Source organism: Aphelocoma coerulescens, chromosome 10 (genome assembly GCF_041296385.1).
Source record: "Aphelocoma coerulescens isolate FSJ_1873_10779 chromosome 10, UR_Acoe_1.0, whole genome shotgun sequence".
NCBI lineage: Eukaryota > Metazoa > Chordata > Aves > Passeriformes > Corvidae > Aphelocoma > Aphelocoma coerulescens.
In genome coordinates this window covers 9319202-9332465 of record NC_091024.1, presented here as the reverse complement: position 1 = coordinate 9332465, position 13264 = coordinate 9319202, and the positions used below count along the sequence as shown (strand labels likewise).

General features: G+C 38.9%; 1 protein-coding gene across 3 annotated transcripts in view; it reads left to right on the top strand.

The window, feature by feature from the left end:
• Positions 1–13264, top strand: part of LOC138116304 (protein FAM169B-like) — a 36322-nt gene that overhangs the window by 15147 nt on the left and 7911 nt on the right. For all 3 annotated transcript variants that reach the window (XM_069025457.1, XM_069025459.1, XM_069025458.1), the window contains 2 exons: positions 5946–6031; positions 7571–7745. In XM_069025457.1, coding sequence (XP_068881558.1) covers positions 5946–6031; positions 7571–7745 — 261 coding nt within the window. The remainder of the gene's footprint in view (positions 1–5945; positions 6032–7570; positions 7746–13264) is intronic.

Below are 13264 nucleotides of genomic sequence, written 5' to 3'. Positions count from 1 at the left end.
TCTGGGTTTTGTTTTGGATATGAAGTGGTTTCAGTTTATCTATTAAGGATTTGTGTCAGTGGGCTGCTGATTAGATGGAAGAATTGACAATCAGGGCTTTTAAATTCTATGCATAAATTTTCTGCTGGTAGCTGAAAAATTACCTTGGGTAAATCTGTTATTCTTTCTGGCTTTATTCAACAGGATAATATTTTTTCTAATTCAGAATGATGTAAAATTTAACACATTATAGTTTGGATAGAATCCTGAAATCCTTAAAAAATAAAATACAGGTATGAAATTGTATTGCTTCTTACTGATTCTTATTCATATTCTTTTTTTTACTTTATGACTTTTTTTTTCAGCCCTAGGTTTAATTGCCTTTTATTTCCAGTACTGGTGTGTGAGGGTTATCTGGTGGTGTGTAGATTAAATGAGGAGTGTTGGTGTTGTGAAGCAATGGGCTGTAGAATTTTTGGAGTATCTACAATGAGGACATGAACTTTTGCATTGACTCACTGTGTCACTTAGGAAATACAGAACACATGAAACCTCTTAAACTTCCAGCTTCCAAATGTGGCAGCAAACTGATGACATCTGTCATTAAGAGTGTACTTTTTTAAAAGGATAAGCTATAAATTATGCCCGAAAGGCTTTAATAGTTAGTATTCTTAATAGTATAGCAAAGGCAAAACAAAATTCTTGGTTCAGTTCTGAAGTGTGTCAGGTAATGATCTTGCACTCCTAGAACAGGTTCTGTTAGTGTAAGTGTTCATTGTTCAGTCCTACCCTGTAACCAGGCAATTTCTTCAGAAGAACAAAAAGCAGATTAAAATCACCTGTGGTTAGAGGTGAACTCTGCAGTTTTCCAGCTCCTTCTACATCGGATTTCAATTGGACCTTTGCTAATGGGCTGTGATTCACAGTAGAAGGTAGAGACCTTTCCTAGTTCCAAGGGTAGTCAAACGACTTTCTGGTCCCTCTAAAACTATTGATGTAGAATTACTTTCTTGACACTAATTTATATATTCCATTCATGTTTTTCCAAAGAGAGGTAGTCACTGGTGTGATAAAGGAGAGAAGCATCTACACCAGATCCTCTTAGTGCAGTTGTGCTCACCTCCTGACTCACGTTCAAAGGAACAGAGCTGAAAACAGCACTGAGTTAGCTTAGGTTGCACAGGAGGAATTTGGATCTATAACTACAATGCAGAAATAAAGAATGATTAAATAGATGCAAGTGAAAGTGCATTTAGCACAGCTCTTCAGTTAAATGATCTCACAGTATTAGGAACAAGAAGTATTAATGAGATACGTGCACACAAGAAAAAATGATTTCTCACAGGAACAAGTCAAACAAGTCCAATAAGTCCAACTGGAGCCTTAATTACATGATAGCTATCTTCATTAAAAACTTAAACCTAGCAGAATAAACACCTTATTATATTATAAACAGCATCCTGACTGACTGCTGTGACCTCCCCTTGCAAAATTTCAGCTTAAGTTACCAGTCCAGAGTCAGAGGAACAGAGAAATCAGGAAGTCTGGTTATTTAAATAAGGCCTACTTTACCTGGCCTTTGATACTTCCTTCCAAAAGTATGATTTAAAGGATTTTACTGGAAGTTCTTTGTTTCTGTATTTTATATGCTATAAACATATGACCAGTCTTCCTGCACACATCAGATTTGACTGAGGTGATTTTTTTTCTTTAGATGAATTTTAATAAATTTTCATTAGTTCTTTAAAGCCTGCTGGGATGTGTGTGCATACCTATACATATGGATATGTACATTTGAAGTATTTTGTCCTAAATTTTTTCCCACAGCTCAGCAGATTTGGATTTGAGTCTTAGGGTGGCAGACTCTGCTAATGTGGCAGCTCTACCTGTAGGTTTGCTCACCTACATGACCTTTTGTTCTGACCAGTGAACAGATCAAATTGATTCAAAACCAATTCCTTCAGAGAGAGGCAATAGATTTTAACTTAGTCTTTGTTACTTTAAGAACATTTTACTTTAAGGGCAAAAAATGAAAACATTTAACAAGTTACATGATTTTCTTTTCCTCACTTGAGCTTTACACTTTTCTTGTGAAACAAGTTTCATCCAGATGGATGAGGGAAACAATCTTGCTGTAGTTGATCTCTTTCCCTACCTGTCCACTCACTGCATTTTAGTTTTGTTCCCCAGCGGGGGTGCTCTTAGAAGCAAATTTCCTGCTTGTCCCCACATACTGTGCTTCAGTTTGATGGCATTTAACTATTGAAAATTGGTTTAAAGAGAGGTGGATTCCACCACTGAGATTTATTTCTGATCATCGTGATAAGATGGGTTGTCCAGAAGCAATGTGTACCTTGTAGTTTGAAATGATCTGCATATTTCAAAGAGAAAGTGGGTATGGCAGCTTTTCTGTAGGACTTGGTCTTGGTTGGAAGCATTTTTAATTTATTTTTGATGGGCTAAGTGTTGTGTTCTGTTAGTATATCTGTACAGATATTTTTATGAGAATGTAAATTGCATTGTAAGGGCTTACGGAGCATAACATGGGTGATTAACGTCTTTATAACACTAAATAAACATACCTTATTGTGGCATTTTCTCTATGCTGCATATAATAATTCACAATAATTGTGAGATGCCTTGGAACATTTATCACAAGACATTTGCAACAAATCACTGAGTGAAGCTTTGACTTAGAGAAGAAAATTGTAACTGGTTGCAGGAAAGATCTACTGAGATACTTGAATGGCTGCCATTCCAGCAGGAATCTGCCTGCCTCCCAAGCCTTAATGTATTTGTTTTGATAAAATTCCTAGAAAAGACTGAGAAATGCTCTTATTCCCTTTTAAAGATGGGGAACATGGGGACCCAGCTAGTCAGGGTATGTCAGTGCTGCAGAATGCAGTTCAGTGTAGGATTTCTGAGCTTGCTCCAGTATCAGAGTATTTCCATAGTGGAAGTCTTGCAAAAGCAACCTCTTTAAGCATGTCATCAATCTGAAATAGTGACAGAATTAAAGATGACTTTACAGAATATACCCCTTCTTTATCTTAGATATGTATTAGACAAACTCTAATTACATCTCATATGTAACATCACCTTTATTTGATTTGTGACTGAGGGATGTGTTTCAGCAATTTAGATAAGGCAGGGAAAAAAGAGGGGCCAAGCTTGGATGTTGCTGTATTTTTTCTTCTTTGCTTTGTGTGTAGAGTCCTGATGTGCACATTTCATTCAAATAGTTGCACACCAGTGTGGGAACATTTGGCCAGCATAGCCTAGGAAGTAAAAATATAATCCAGGCCTGAGTTGGGAAGGGATACATGTTTGCCCAGCAAAAGTAGACATTTCATAATCACAATTGCATTATGCTTGGTGCCTAATTCATCTCAGTCCTGGATTCCAAACACCTGTGTGCTGTGGAATCCTGTGCTCCACTGCCTGTCAGCTTCTTGCAACACTCTGTGTTTGTCTGACTGCAGGTGATGAAAGTACTGAGGTTTAGCAAGCTGGTGCTTACAGGGCAAGCCACCCACTTCAGCATGTATAAACCCCATTAACTGTGGCCTGAAATGCATTTCACCTGGTCTTGCAGCTACAAGATCAAGCACATCAAGTCTTGCAGTTGCAAGGTCATTGTAGTCACACACATTGTGATTCACAGGGTTCCGTGATGTGTGTTGGCAATAACTCCATCTCTTATGATCAGGTGAACTTAACTGAATGTCTTGGAAAGAACAACAAGACTGGGAAGGGAGAGAGAAGGAACATGTGGTCTCACAAATCATGTTTGCATTTGAAATAGTGTTCCTCAAAGTTGATTATAGAATGAAAATGAGAATATGGGGAAGCATGGACGGATTTAACTGCGGACCAGATGTTGACTTGAAAAATGATAACAAAAAGCAAAGTACATATGTTTGTGTGAAATCTGGAGAAATGTTTTTCCTTCAAGGAAGGCATCCATATAGATAAGGTTGCTCAAATAATGTGATGTGACAGTTGCTATGTCAACTAGTGTTCCCTTCCACACATTTAAATTATTGAATAGCACAGTAAATGTTCTATAAAAGCAACTCCTTCCAACATGGTTATGCATCTTCCTATTTTCCTCAAAGCTTTTAAAAACTTTTCTGGCCTTTACTATGTGTCTTGTATGTCTGAACTGTGTGCCAAACCTCACTGCAGCTCTTATTAAAGTCAGCATTTGGCCCACTCTGTCCCCTTTGTGTGACTCAGCTCCCTTTGTAGCCGCATGTTTCATGGATGTGTAATGGAGCAGTGGCTGCTGCATTTGAAAGCAGAGGGAAGGGTTTGAGGGAACAGATTGAATCCATCACAGAAAGAGTATGAAACTCCCATGCAAGTAAGTGCATAATATTTAATGAATTGAGTCTGGTGCTATAAACAGGCATCTGCCCTTGCGTGCAATACTTCTTCCTTGTTAACCCAGCACTCAAAGTGTAATGCTGCCTGGCACATGCTTTAATAATTTATTGGGAATATAAGTTAGCTAAGCGGAATCTCCAGCCTTAAAGCCAGCAGGAGTGATAGAGTCTGAAACAAAAAGGGAAATTAGCCTGTGTGCATCAGTGACATTTGTATAACCTGAGGCTAAAACAGGTAAATGATCAATCCTGTCCCTAAAGTAATTTCATTTCTTCATGTATGAATTTGTTTCTAACACAGAGATGGTTTTGAACTTTCTTACATTTGTCTCTAGCTGGGTAGTTTAGAGCCAGTTGTTGGAGCACTCTCTTAGGACTCAAAACATGTGAACTCTGTGCTGTTCTTTGCAACATTCTTCCTGTATTATATTTAATCTTTCTATATAAAAATAGACATGGTAGCTGCTCTATTTGAAGATATTAAAGATACTGGTGTTCTTGAGCAATCCTGAAGTCGTGGCCATGTAGTTTAGGTTAATGTCACCACTGTACAGATACTAAAAGTTCTTTTGGCTGAAATATTTGCTGTTTGATGTGTTTGTGGTCATAAATGATCAGATTTCTGTGTTTATTCCAAAACCTCATCTAAACCCTTAAAATTTATTCTCTATCCTTTGAAATGACCCCATGTCAAAACTTTTCTTTCTGAACAAGGCTTGGAAGTAATTTCAGTGTCACTGTTGCTGCTTCAAGTCTTTTCCTTGTAAATCTATTGGCAGGCAGTGAATTCTGGAGATGAACATGTAGGAGTAGGGTTTAAATACTTGTTCCTGCATATGTGAAAAATTGAGGAAGATGGGAAGAAGTGGGGTGCAAGTTTTGCATCACACCTACATGAGGACTTGACTTACGTGGGTTGCTGATACACTTTGCCCTGAAGCAGAAGTGTATCTTATTATGTGTGTCTATGTCTGTCTTTTGTTGATAGAAACTTCTCTGTGTGCATTTGAACCTTGGAGAATATCTGTCCATGCAGAGATTTAGGAGTTTGTACTCTAAAGGTACCCATAGATAGAAATTCAATCACAGAGAGAGCTGAAAAGCTGTTTGATAAAGCAGATAGGAGAATTTTTGTGTTTGACTTGCATGAGTGCAAATATGTGCATTCAAATATATGCAAATATGTGTGTGTGGGCAGGGGATAGCTTGAAAGAAACTTGAAAACTGTAACCTTTATCCAGGTAGCTCCTCTGTCCCAAATGCCACTCACACCTACTCTGCTACTGAACTTACTATTATGCAGGAAGTGCTTTATTCATATGGAACACAGGCTGTCACACCAAAGTCACATCAATTCCTGAGAAAAATTACCTTCACTTGATGCCTCGTGCAGTACTGAAAATTGGATATCAAGGGACGTGGAGGTGAAATTGGAATACAACTGTTGTTCTGCTGTGAGACAGCAGAACAGACTGGAGTCAGCTGGAGGGAGAAGTAGATCTGAGGCTGCCTGTGGAAAAAATTCAGAACCTACTTTCTATTTGAGGGTAACGTGTTCTCCTGTTTTTGTTTTTGCAGTTTTGGCAGTTTATTTGAGCCAGCGTTGGTGGCCTGTGGAAGATGTTGTGAAGACGGCGGATCCTTCTAGAGATGGGCTCATTTTGGTGAGGATGCTATTTTGAACAGTTGCCTTTACCCTGGATCTTCCCAGCCAGAACAATGATATGTATGTATCTGGTCTCCTGCAGCTCCTGCTCTGTAACCTGTGGGATCTGGGCTCTGTGGCCCAAGTGCTTCATGTCTCCATTACACAGTGACATCCACATTAGCCCTCTCTAAACAATTTTGTGCATGCAGTTTATGATTCATCTGTGGGATTTATTTTCTTTTGGTTTTTAGTTTACCCTCACTGCCTACTGAAGGAATAATCATAAATTCAATTACTACATTAGCAATAATTTCTCACATTAACTGTCTGGTGGGAGGTGTTACTAGCCTTTGGAACAATGTCTTATCTAGTTAGTTATGATTTTTTTTTCCTTGGATAATGTTTATATTGTGTTCATTTTATGAAATGGTTGCTATTTAGTGGTCTCTATATCTGTAATTCTTTTTCCAAATAAATTATTTTGGTAAGATAGAACTACTTTTTCATAATTTGAAAGATTTGGGTAGCCTGGAATCTGTTTGCAACTAAAAAGTCAGATGCCTGCTGCATGTGAGGTTTCTGCTGCCATGAGGTTATTAAATCAGTTTTATTTCCTACCAAATCCTCTGTATCTTTGGTCCTTAATGATTATATTTCTTTATCATCTCTTCCTGTCACAAATAGAGTTTAATTATTTGCAGAATGAAGTAGGCTTTTTATGGGTAACTGAACTGGAGGGCTTTTGAGATACCAATCCTTGCAAGATAGAACTTGGAGCAGGAACACAGGCCTTCAGGCTTTCAAGCATCTCTGTATCAACAGAGAATGAGAATAATGTCTGAAAACAGAAATCTTGTCCCCTCTAGCTCACTGCTAAAAGGTAAATTGCCATTATTTGTGGAAACTCTAATTTATTTTTCAGCATTCATGTGATGCTTATTGGCACCAGTTTTTACTTTGGTGGCCAGTATGATCTTGTCCTTTATATTCCTCCATCTCTCTCTCCTGTCTGTTGTCTCCTAAGAAGCCCAGCACAGACTAATTGTTTGTAACACTTAGATTATAGCTGGTTCAGACAGACTATTTTCTGGCTTGTATAGTGTCTATCTCAGTAAGGTCCTGGCCCACTAAATTCTTTGATGCTGTGGCAATACAGGTAATAGGGGAGAGGTGACCAGACCCACACAGTGAATCCTATCTTCATTTCACTTTTGAGTAGGATTAGATTGCCTTGATCCTGGTTCCAAATCTGTGCCCAGTTCACTGTGACTGCAATCAAGATACTTGTGCTGTTTTAGAATTCCTCTCTGTGACAACAGGAGATATGTCAAGCTTTATAAATAGTTAATAAATTATTCTATGCCTGCTGGATAGAGGGTGAAACACTAGGAAAAACTGCTTTTGTTTTTCTAGCTGAACCAATTCAGGAGGTATTTTCCCCAAATTAAGTGTACATGTTTCCTGACCTCCTCCTTCCTTTTGATTTTGAAACCTTTTATGAAAATACTATTCTCGGCCTCATTTTTCTTTGGTCTGTTTTTGTTTGTTCTCTAAGGTCCAGACAGTTGGAGAAAGGATTGTCCTCTTTGTTCTGAACTGCATTATTTTTGGAATGCTGGAAGGGAGTTCAGCTAATGATGCATTCTTTCTACCTCACTCTGCCACCGAGTGTGCCAAGATACTCTGGAGAAACGGCGAGGCTGCTGCCTTTTACTCGATCAAGATGAAAGGTAAGGTCATTTTAGAGACACATTTCCACTGGTTCCTAATAGCTAGAAATGTAATCCTTTTGTTTATCTTTCAGTATAAATAATCCTGGCTCTCATTTACATTTTTATATGGAATCTCCCTCAGAATTAATCTGGGGAACAAACCTTCCCAGAATTTGGAAGCCATCCATGTTAGTTTAATTTAAACATGATAGTTCCAAACCCTATTCTGATGTGAGGTACTGGCTTACTCCAATAAAATGTGCTTTAATGCAGCCAAGGAGGAGGTCTTACATCTAGGAAAAAAGAATGTAGGGCCTATCCGCAGGATGGAGGACTGCATCCTGGAAAGAGTGATACCTGAAAAAGGAATGCAGTTCTCAGGGGAAAGACATGTTGGAAGTTGGTGGTGGCAAGAAGAGGAAGGATCCTTGGATGTGTAAGGAGCAGTGGCTGTTTTGTGTAGATGAAGGTGTGTGCACTAGATCAGTCCTGGAATGCTTTGTGCAGTTGTGGTACTCCCAGTTTAAAGGATGATGTTTAATTGATTTTATAATTAATTGATTAACTAGCATAGAAAAGAAACAAAATGTATTTTAATTCTTTAGGGGTACTTGATTAGCTTTAGTAAAGGTCTTTCATTAAACACAGAGATTGTATTAATGCAAATAATTGCTGTTAACCAGTCTGGAGTGGAAGAGGCTTAATTGGAATAACTCCAGGTGTGTGGTTGAACCTGTGTCCCATGCAGGAGCTGGTTACCAGTCTGTGTTTAAGATACCAGCAGCTTAAACATAGGGAAGGTGAAATCTTTGGAAGTAAAATATTCTTCAGTTCAGCACTCAATAGCCATCCATCCAAACTGGGAGAATAAGAAACAGCTTGAGAGATGGGTTGTTTTGGATTCCAGAGGACAGTCTGAAGGTGCCTTCTCTGCTGCAGTCCTAAAGGTCAGCAACAATGAGGTGTTCTCCTCCTTGGGATGGAAAAATCCTAATACGTACAGAGGTGTAGCTTGTACAGCAGCGTGTTGGTGCTGCTGCACCATTAGTGATGAATCAGGACTCAGCCTATGATCAAGGAGCTTTGTCTGTATCTCTGATTATGCTGATGAACTGGTTTGTAATGGCAAACACATAGTACATTTTCCTTTAAGTCCATAAATACTCCTGAGCAAAGCTTTTGGAAAGAAACACTTGTAGGGGCTGTAATGATTCATGCTTCAGTAAAATAAATGTGCACAGTAGTCTGTTATGGGTGGAATATTAGCCAAGTTGAAACTGTTTCTGAGTAAGTTGAGAGTCACAGTTTGGTTTTAAACCAGGTCCACATAAAATACAAATCCTTCAAGTCCAGCTTTGTCAGCATTTGCCTCTTCTTGCCAGTGTTTTTTTTCTCTGGGCAGCTATATTTGTTAGTTTTTGGCCTGTGTCACAAATTACTGTAGGCTTTTGCCAAAGCCTTTTCGGGAAGCTTGAAACGGATTGTTTTTGCTGCTTTTTTGCTATTTGATGTACACATTTAGAAAATAATTCCTCTTTCTGAAGTTCTGTGATTTCAATTTCATACCAGCCATGCTGTGGCTGATCCTATTCTCTCTACTTTTTAGAAGAGCCCTGGATTTATTAGGCCCAAAACAGACTAAGGTAAGTATCTTCACTTAGAAGTTGTATTTCACATGGTTGTTTTGGGTATTTTCATAATTTATTTTTTAAATCATAATGTAAGTTCTTATTCCTTTTGCTGTCCTGGTCAGAACATTTAGTAGAGGCAGATTTAACTACAGGACTTTATATTGTGCTGGACATCTGTTACAGCTTCTGGTCCTAGAAAAAAATTGTTTTCCTTTGTGCCCACCATGTGATTGTGATTCCCTTTATTTCCGTGCTCTGCAATTACCTGAGCATTCTTTCCAGTTTTATTTTCTTCAGTGGGTAATTGAGATTCTCATATTGATGTTGTATTCAACTGTATTTCTCATCTGTGAATTTTCCATTATCTACAGCATGACAAAAACCACGCTTCAGTGAAGCCAAATAAGCCAGAAAAGGTCTGTGGAGCATGGCTCAGTCTTCTGGGTGAATCACAGAAGTGGTGACCAAGGAACAGAGAGTCTGTTCTATCTTTGCCACATATTTAATGTGTCGTTACACTAACTAAATTTTCAGTGGACTTCAGTGATTCCAATTAACTATCTTGGCAATATTGTAAAGTCATTTCCATTTGCCGGTTCCTAGGTGGCCTGTACAAAGTAAACTTGGTCATTTTGGTCCAGTTCCATGCTTCCATCTTATGACCATCCTTAACTGGATCTCTTTTAGTAGTCCAGTTAAGGAGGGACAGATGGTCTCAAGCACCCGCCTTGCTCAGAGATCCAGTAACTACTGCAAGTCAAGGTTTTGAGACAATTTGACTGCTTCTGGCACTGGCCACCCTGCACCTGTTGTGTAGATAAACACAAGACTCATTCTTCAAGGCTATCACTTTCTGTGACCATTAGACACCTTTATTAAAGCAAAATTTATTCATGACTACACAGATCATCAACTTGGCCTCTCTGGAATGTGCCTATTCCTGTCCAATGACAGGCATGCAGCATTTACCACTGGGTATACTAAAGATTGATGAGATGTACTAAGCCACTAATGAGGCTGATAAGACACTTTGTCACGTGCCAAGATAAATGTCTCCAATTTTATCTATGTCAGCGGCTTCCATATCAGACAGCTGAGCAGTTAGTTAGACCTCACTAAATGGAGTTACTTAAAGGTACAATAGGAAATGACAGTTTGCTCTTCCTGTGCCTTTCTCTGCAGGCAGCAACCTGAAAATGAAATATTTTGCAGAAAGCCTTCATATAGATACTTGGGGTTTGGGATCTGTTTTATATTATTTGAAGTATTTATTTTGTGCTCTGTGTGAAAACCTCAGAAGGAATGTGTTTTGTTTTGTGATGTAGGATTAATTACCACGGCTACTGACACTTGTTTCTTGTGCAGTGAGACCATGTAATTCTCTGAAAGTTTTTCTTTTTTTGTTTACTTAGGACTAGTAATTACTGAAAATGGACTTTTACCACCTTCACATAAATGCCAGGAGAATGTAGAAGATTCATGATGCAAGTCAATCAATAAGGAAGTTGGAGCAGGCAATGAGCCAGGAGTGTCTTAGTGCTTTTAAGAACAAACCAGAACAAAATCTATTTTTATAGACCTCTTTTTTTCCTGCTGTTATGTATTACTGTCTCTGTAACACATATGAGCTGCCCAGCTGCAGACCAAGCTGTCTGTGTATGAAAAACAAAAGAGTCGGATTATCAAAGCTTGTCCCCTCCCTCCTGACAAATCACAGTAGTAAAAGCGTGGAGTGATGCAAATCAAACCAGCCTTATCCAAATTGAGTCCTCTGAGAATGCTGTAAAACATACAGGTGTATCAGGAATAGATGTATTGTTGGCTTCTAATTCATTCTTTAGAGATGCCCCACCAGTCACAGTTTGGGAACACCTGACTGCAAAAACTCTTATGCTGACATGGAGTAGGCAAAAAGCAACTCTGGCTCAATCTCTGTTGTTTGTTTTTTTTTTTTTTTTTTCTACACCAGAGCCTTAGAGATGGTCTTTGGAAGTGGCTTCCTGAGCTAAAATTCATTTCATACCTTTCTTCATATAAGCCTTTGGAAATTTCTTTTGATACTTGTGGCTGAGGTGCTCTTCACTAGAAACAGATCCTTAAAAAGATAACAGGATTTATTTTTCCATTGATTACATACATTTCTTTTAGGAAAAAAAAAATTGGCACTGAAGTTAACCTGACAGACAATTAGCTGAAATCTTGTTGTATAATTGCTTTGTCTCCCTCTGTTTGCTAGCAATAGTATTTTTAATGTGCATTTCTGCAGCAGATTGAAGGTTTTGGCTGTAATGAAAATGAAATGACTACATACCAGTCCAGACATGAATTCATTTAATTTTATTGAAGCCAGAACCTTTGTTCCTCTTCTCACATACAAACTCACACAATGGGTTGACCTTGGGTTCTGCTCTGCAGAAATATTCCCCACCCTTTACACAAGCACTCAGCCTGCTCAAGGCCTGTCCAAACATGTATGTGCCAAGCCAACTTGTTCAGCTGGGAAATAGTCAGTGTGCACAACCTTGTTTTGTTTGGGTCTGTTGGATGTGGGGATGGGATTGTTTTTTTTTTCTGGTTTGTGGCTCTTTGGGAATGCTAATGGCTGTCTGCTTTCCTGCCCTTGTAATATCTGTTTGCCATTTTGCTGGCTCCTAAGTTGATCATTTGGCACTCGTGACCTAACCAAGGAGATCAAAGGCTTTCAAAGGGCAGACTGCATGAATGCTTCCCTCTCCATCACCAATGCCCTTATTTTCCCTGTCTCCTCCCTCACCTCAAAACTTTGTGTGTTCCAACAATGAAACAAACCACTCAACCAAATGTGTGAGAGCCCGGTGGTCACTTCTGGGCCACCATTAGCATTTGATGGGAAACAGGGACAAAGTGGCCTTTGTTCCAAAGGTTGGTTGGTTTGTTTGTTTATTTTATTTCAAATGCCTGTGGGCTGTGACTCTCCTAATGTGTTTCCCAGGGACAAGGTGAAGAATGGCTTCATGGATTCTTTATTTACAGTGCCTTTAGACATGACAAGTTTTTGTCATCTTCTCAACACAAAATTAGGAGCTCAGACATAAATCACTCAGCTCCTGGGATTGCTGCACAGAACTCTCATCAGGATTTATAGGAGACAGACTATATGAGATAATAATAACTTAAAAGAACACTTGCAACATGCAGGAATTCTTAAAGACATCATGAGGAAAAGTTTGTCCCTTAGAACATACGGTGCAACTCCGCAACAATTTGACATCTCTGTTGGGTTGGCAGTTAACAAGGGGACCCGGGATATACTCAATTTTTTGGCTCATGGCAGAAAGAGTAACTACCCTTCATGTGTTACAAGTATTGAAAGGTTATAAACACCACCACAACCCACCCTTTTCCAACAATGTGCTGGAACATGTGTTTGAAGTTAAGCATGTACTTTGATTAAGCAGGAGTGAACCAAGCTTAATCAAGATGTAAATGGGTGGTTATGTAGCTACATACTCTTATTGTATGGCTCAGTCTGTGTGGATTCTTGCTAAATGACAAGCCTACAACCTTGAAAAATCAGGATCTAGAATTAAAAATAGTCATGTGTGCTGTGCTTAATTGGCATCCTAGAAAGGAGAGTGGCAGAAGTCATGCCTGTCCAGTATCAACAAAAGATGCTGGACACCAACTGAAGGAGCAGAAATAGACCCCAGTTTAAGACAGTGGGAATGTGACAAAGAAAAAAATGGATCTGTTAAGTAAAAGTCTTATATTGGAATTTAGGAACAGCCATTCAATAGGAGATTGGTGAAACTGTGAAATGGGTCTTAGTGAAGTGATGAAAGCTCATGTCTCAAAGCACTGGAAACTAGGCTGAGTCAGGTCCTCTAGGAAGTAGTAAGAAGGAAACCCAAGAAGGTCTTGATGAGC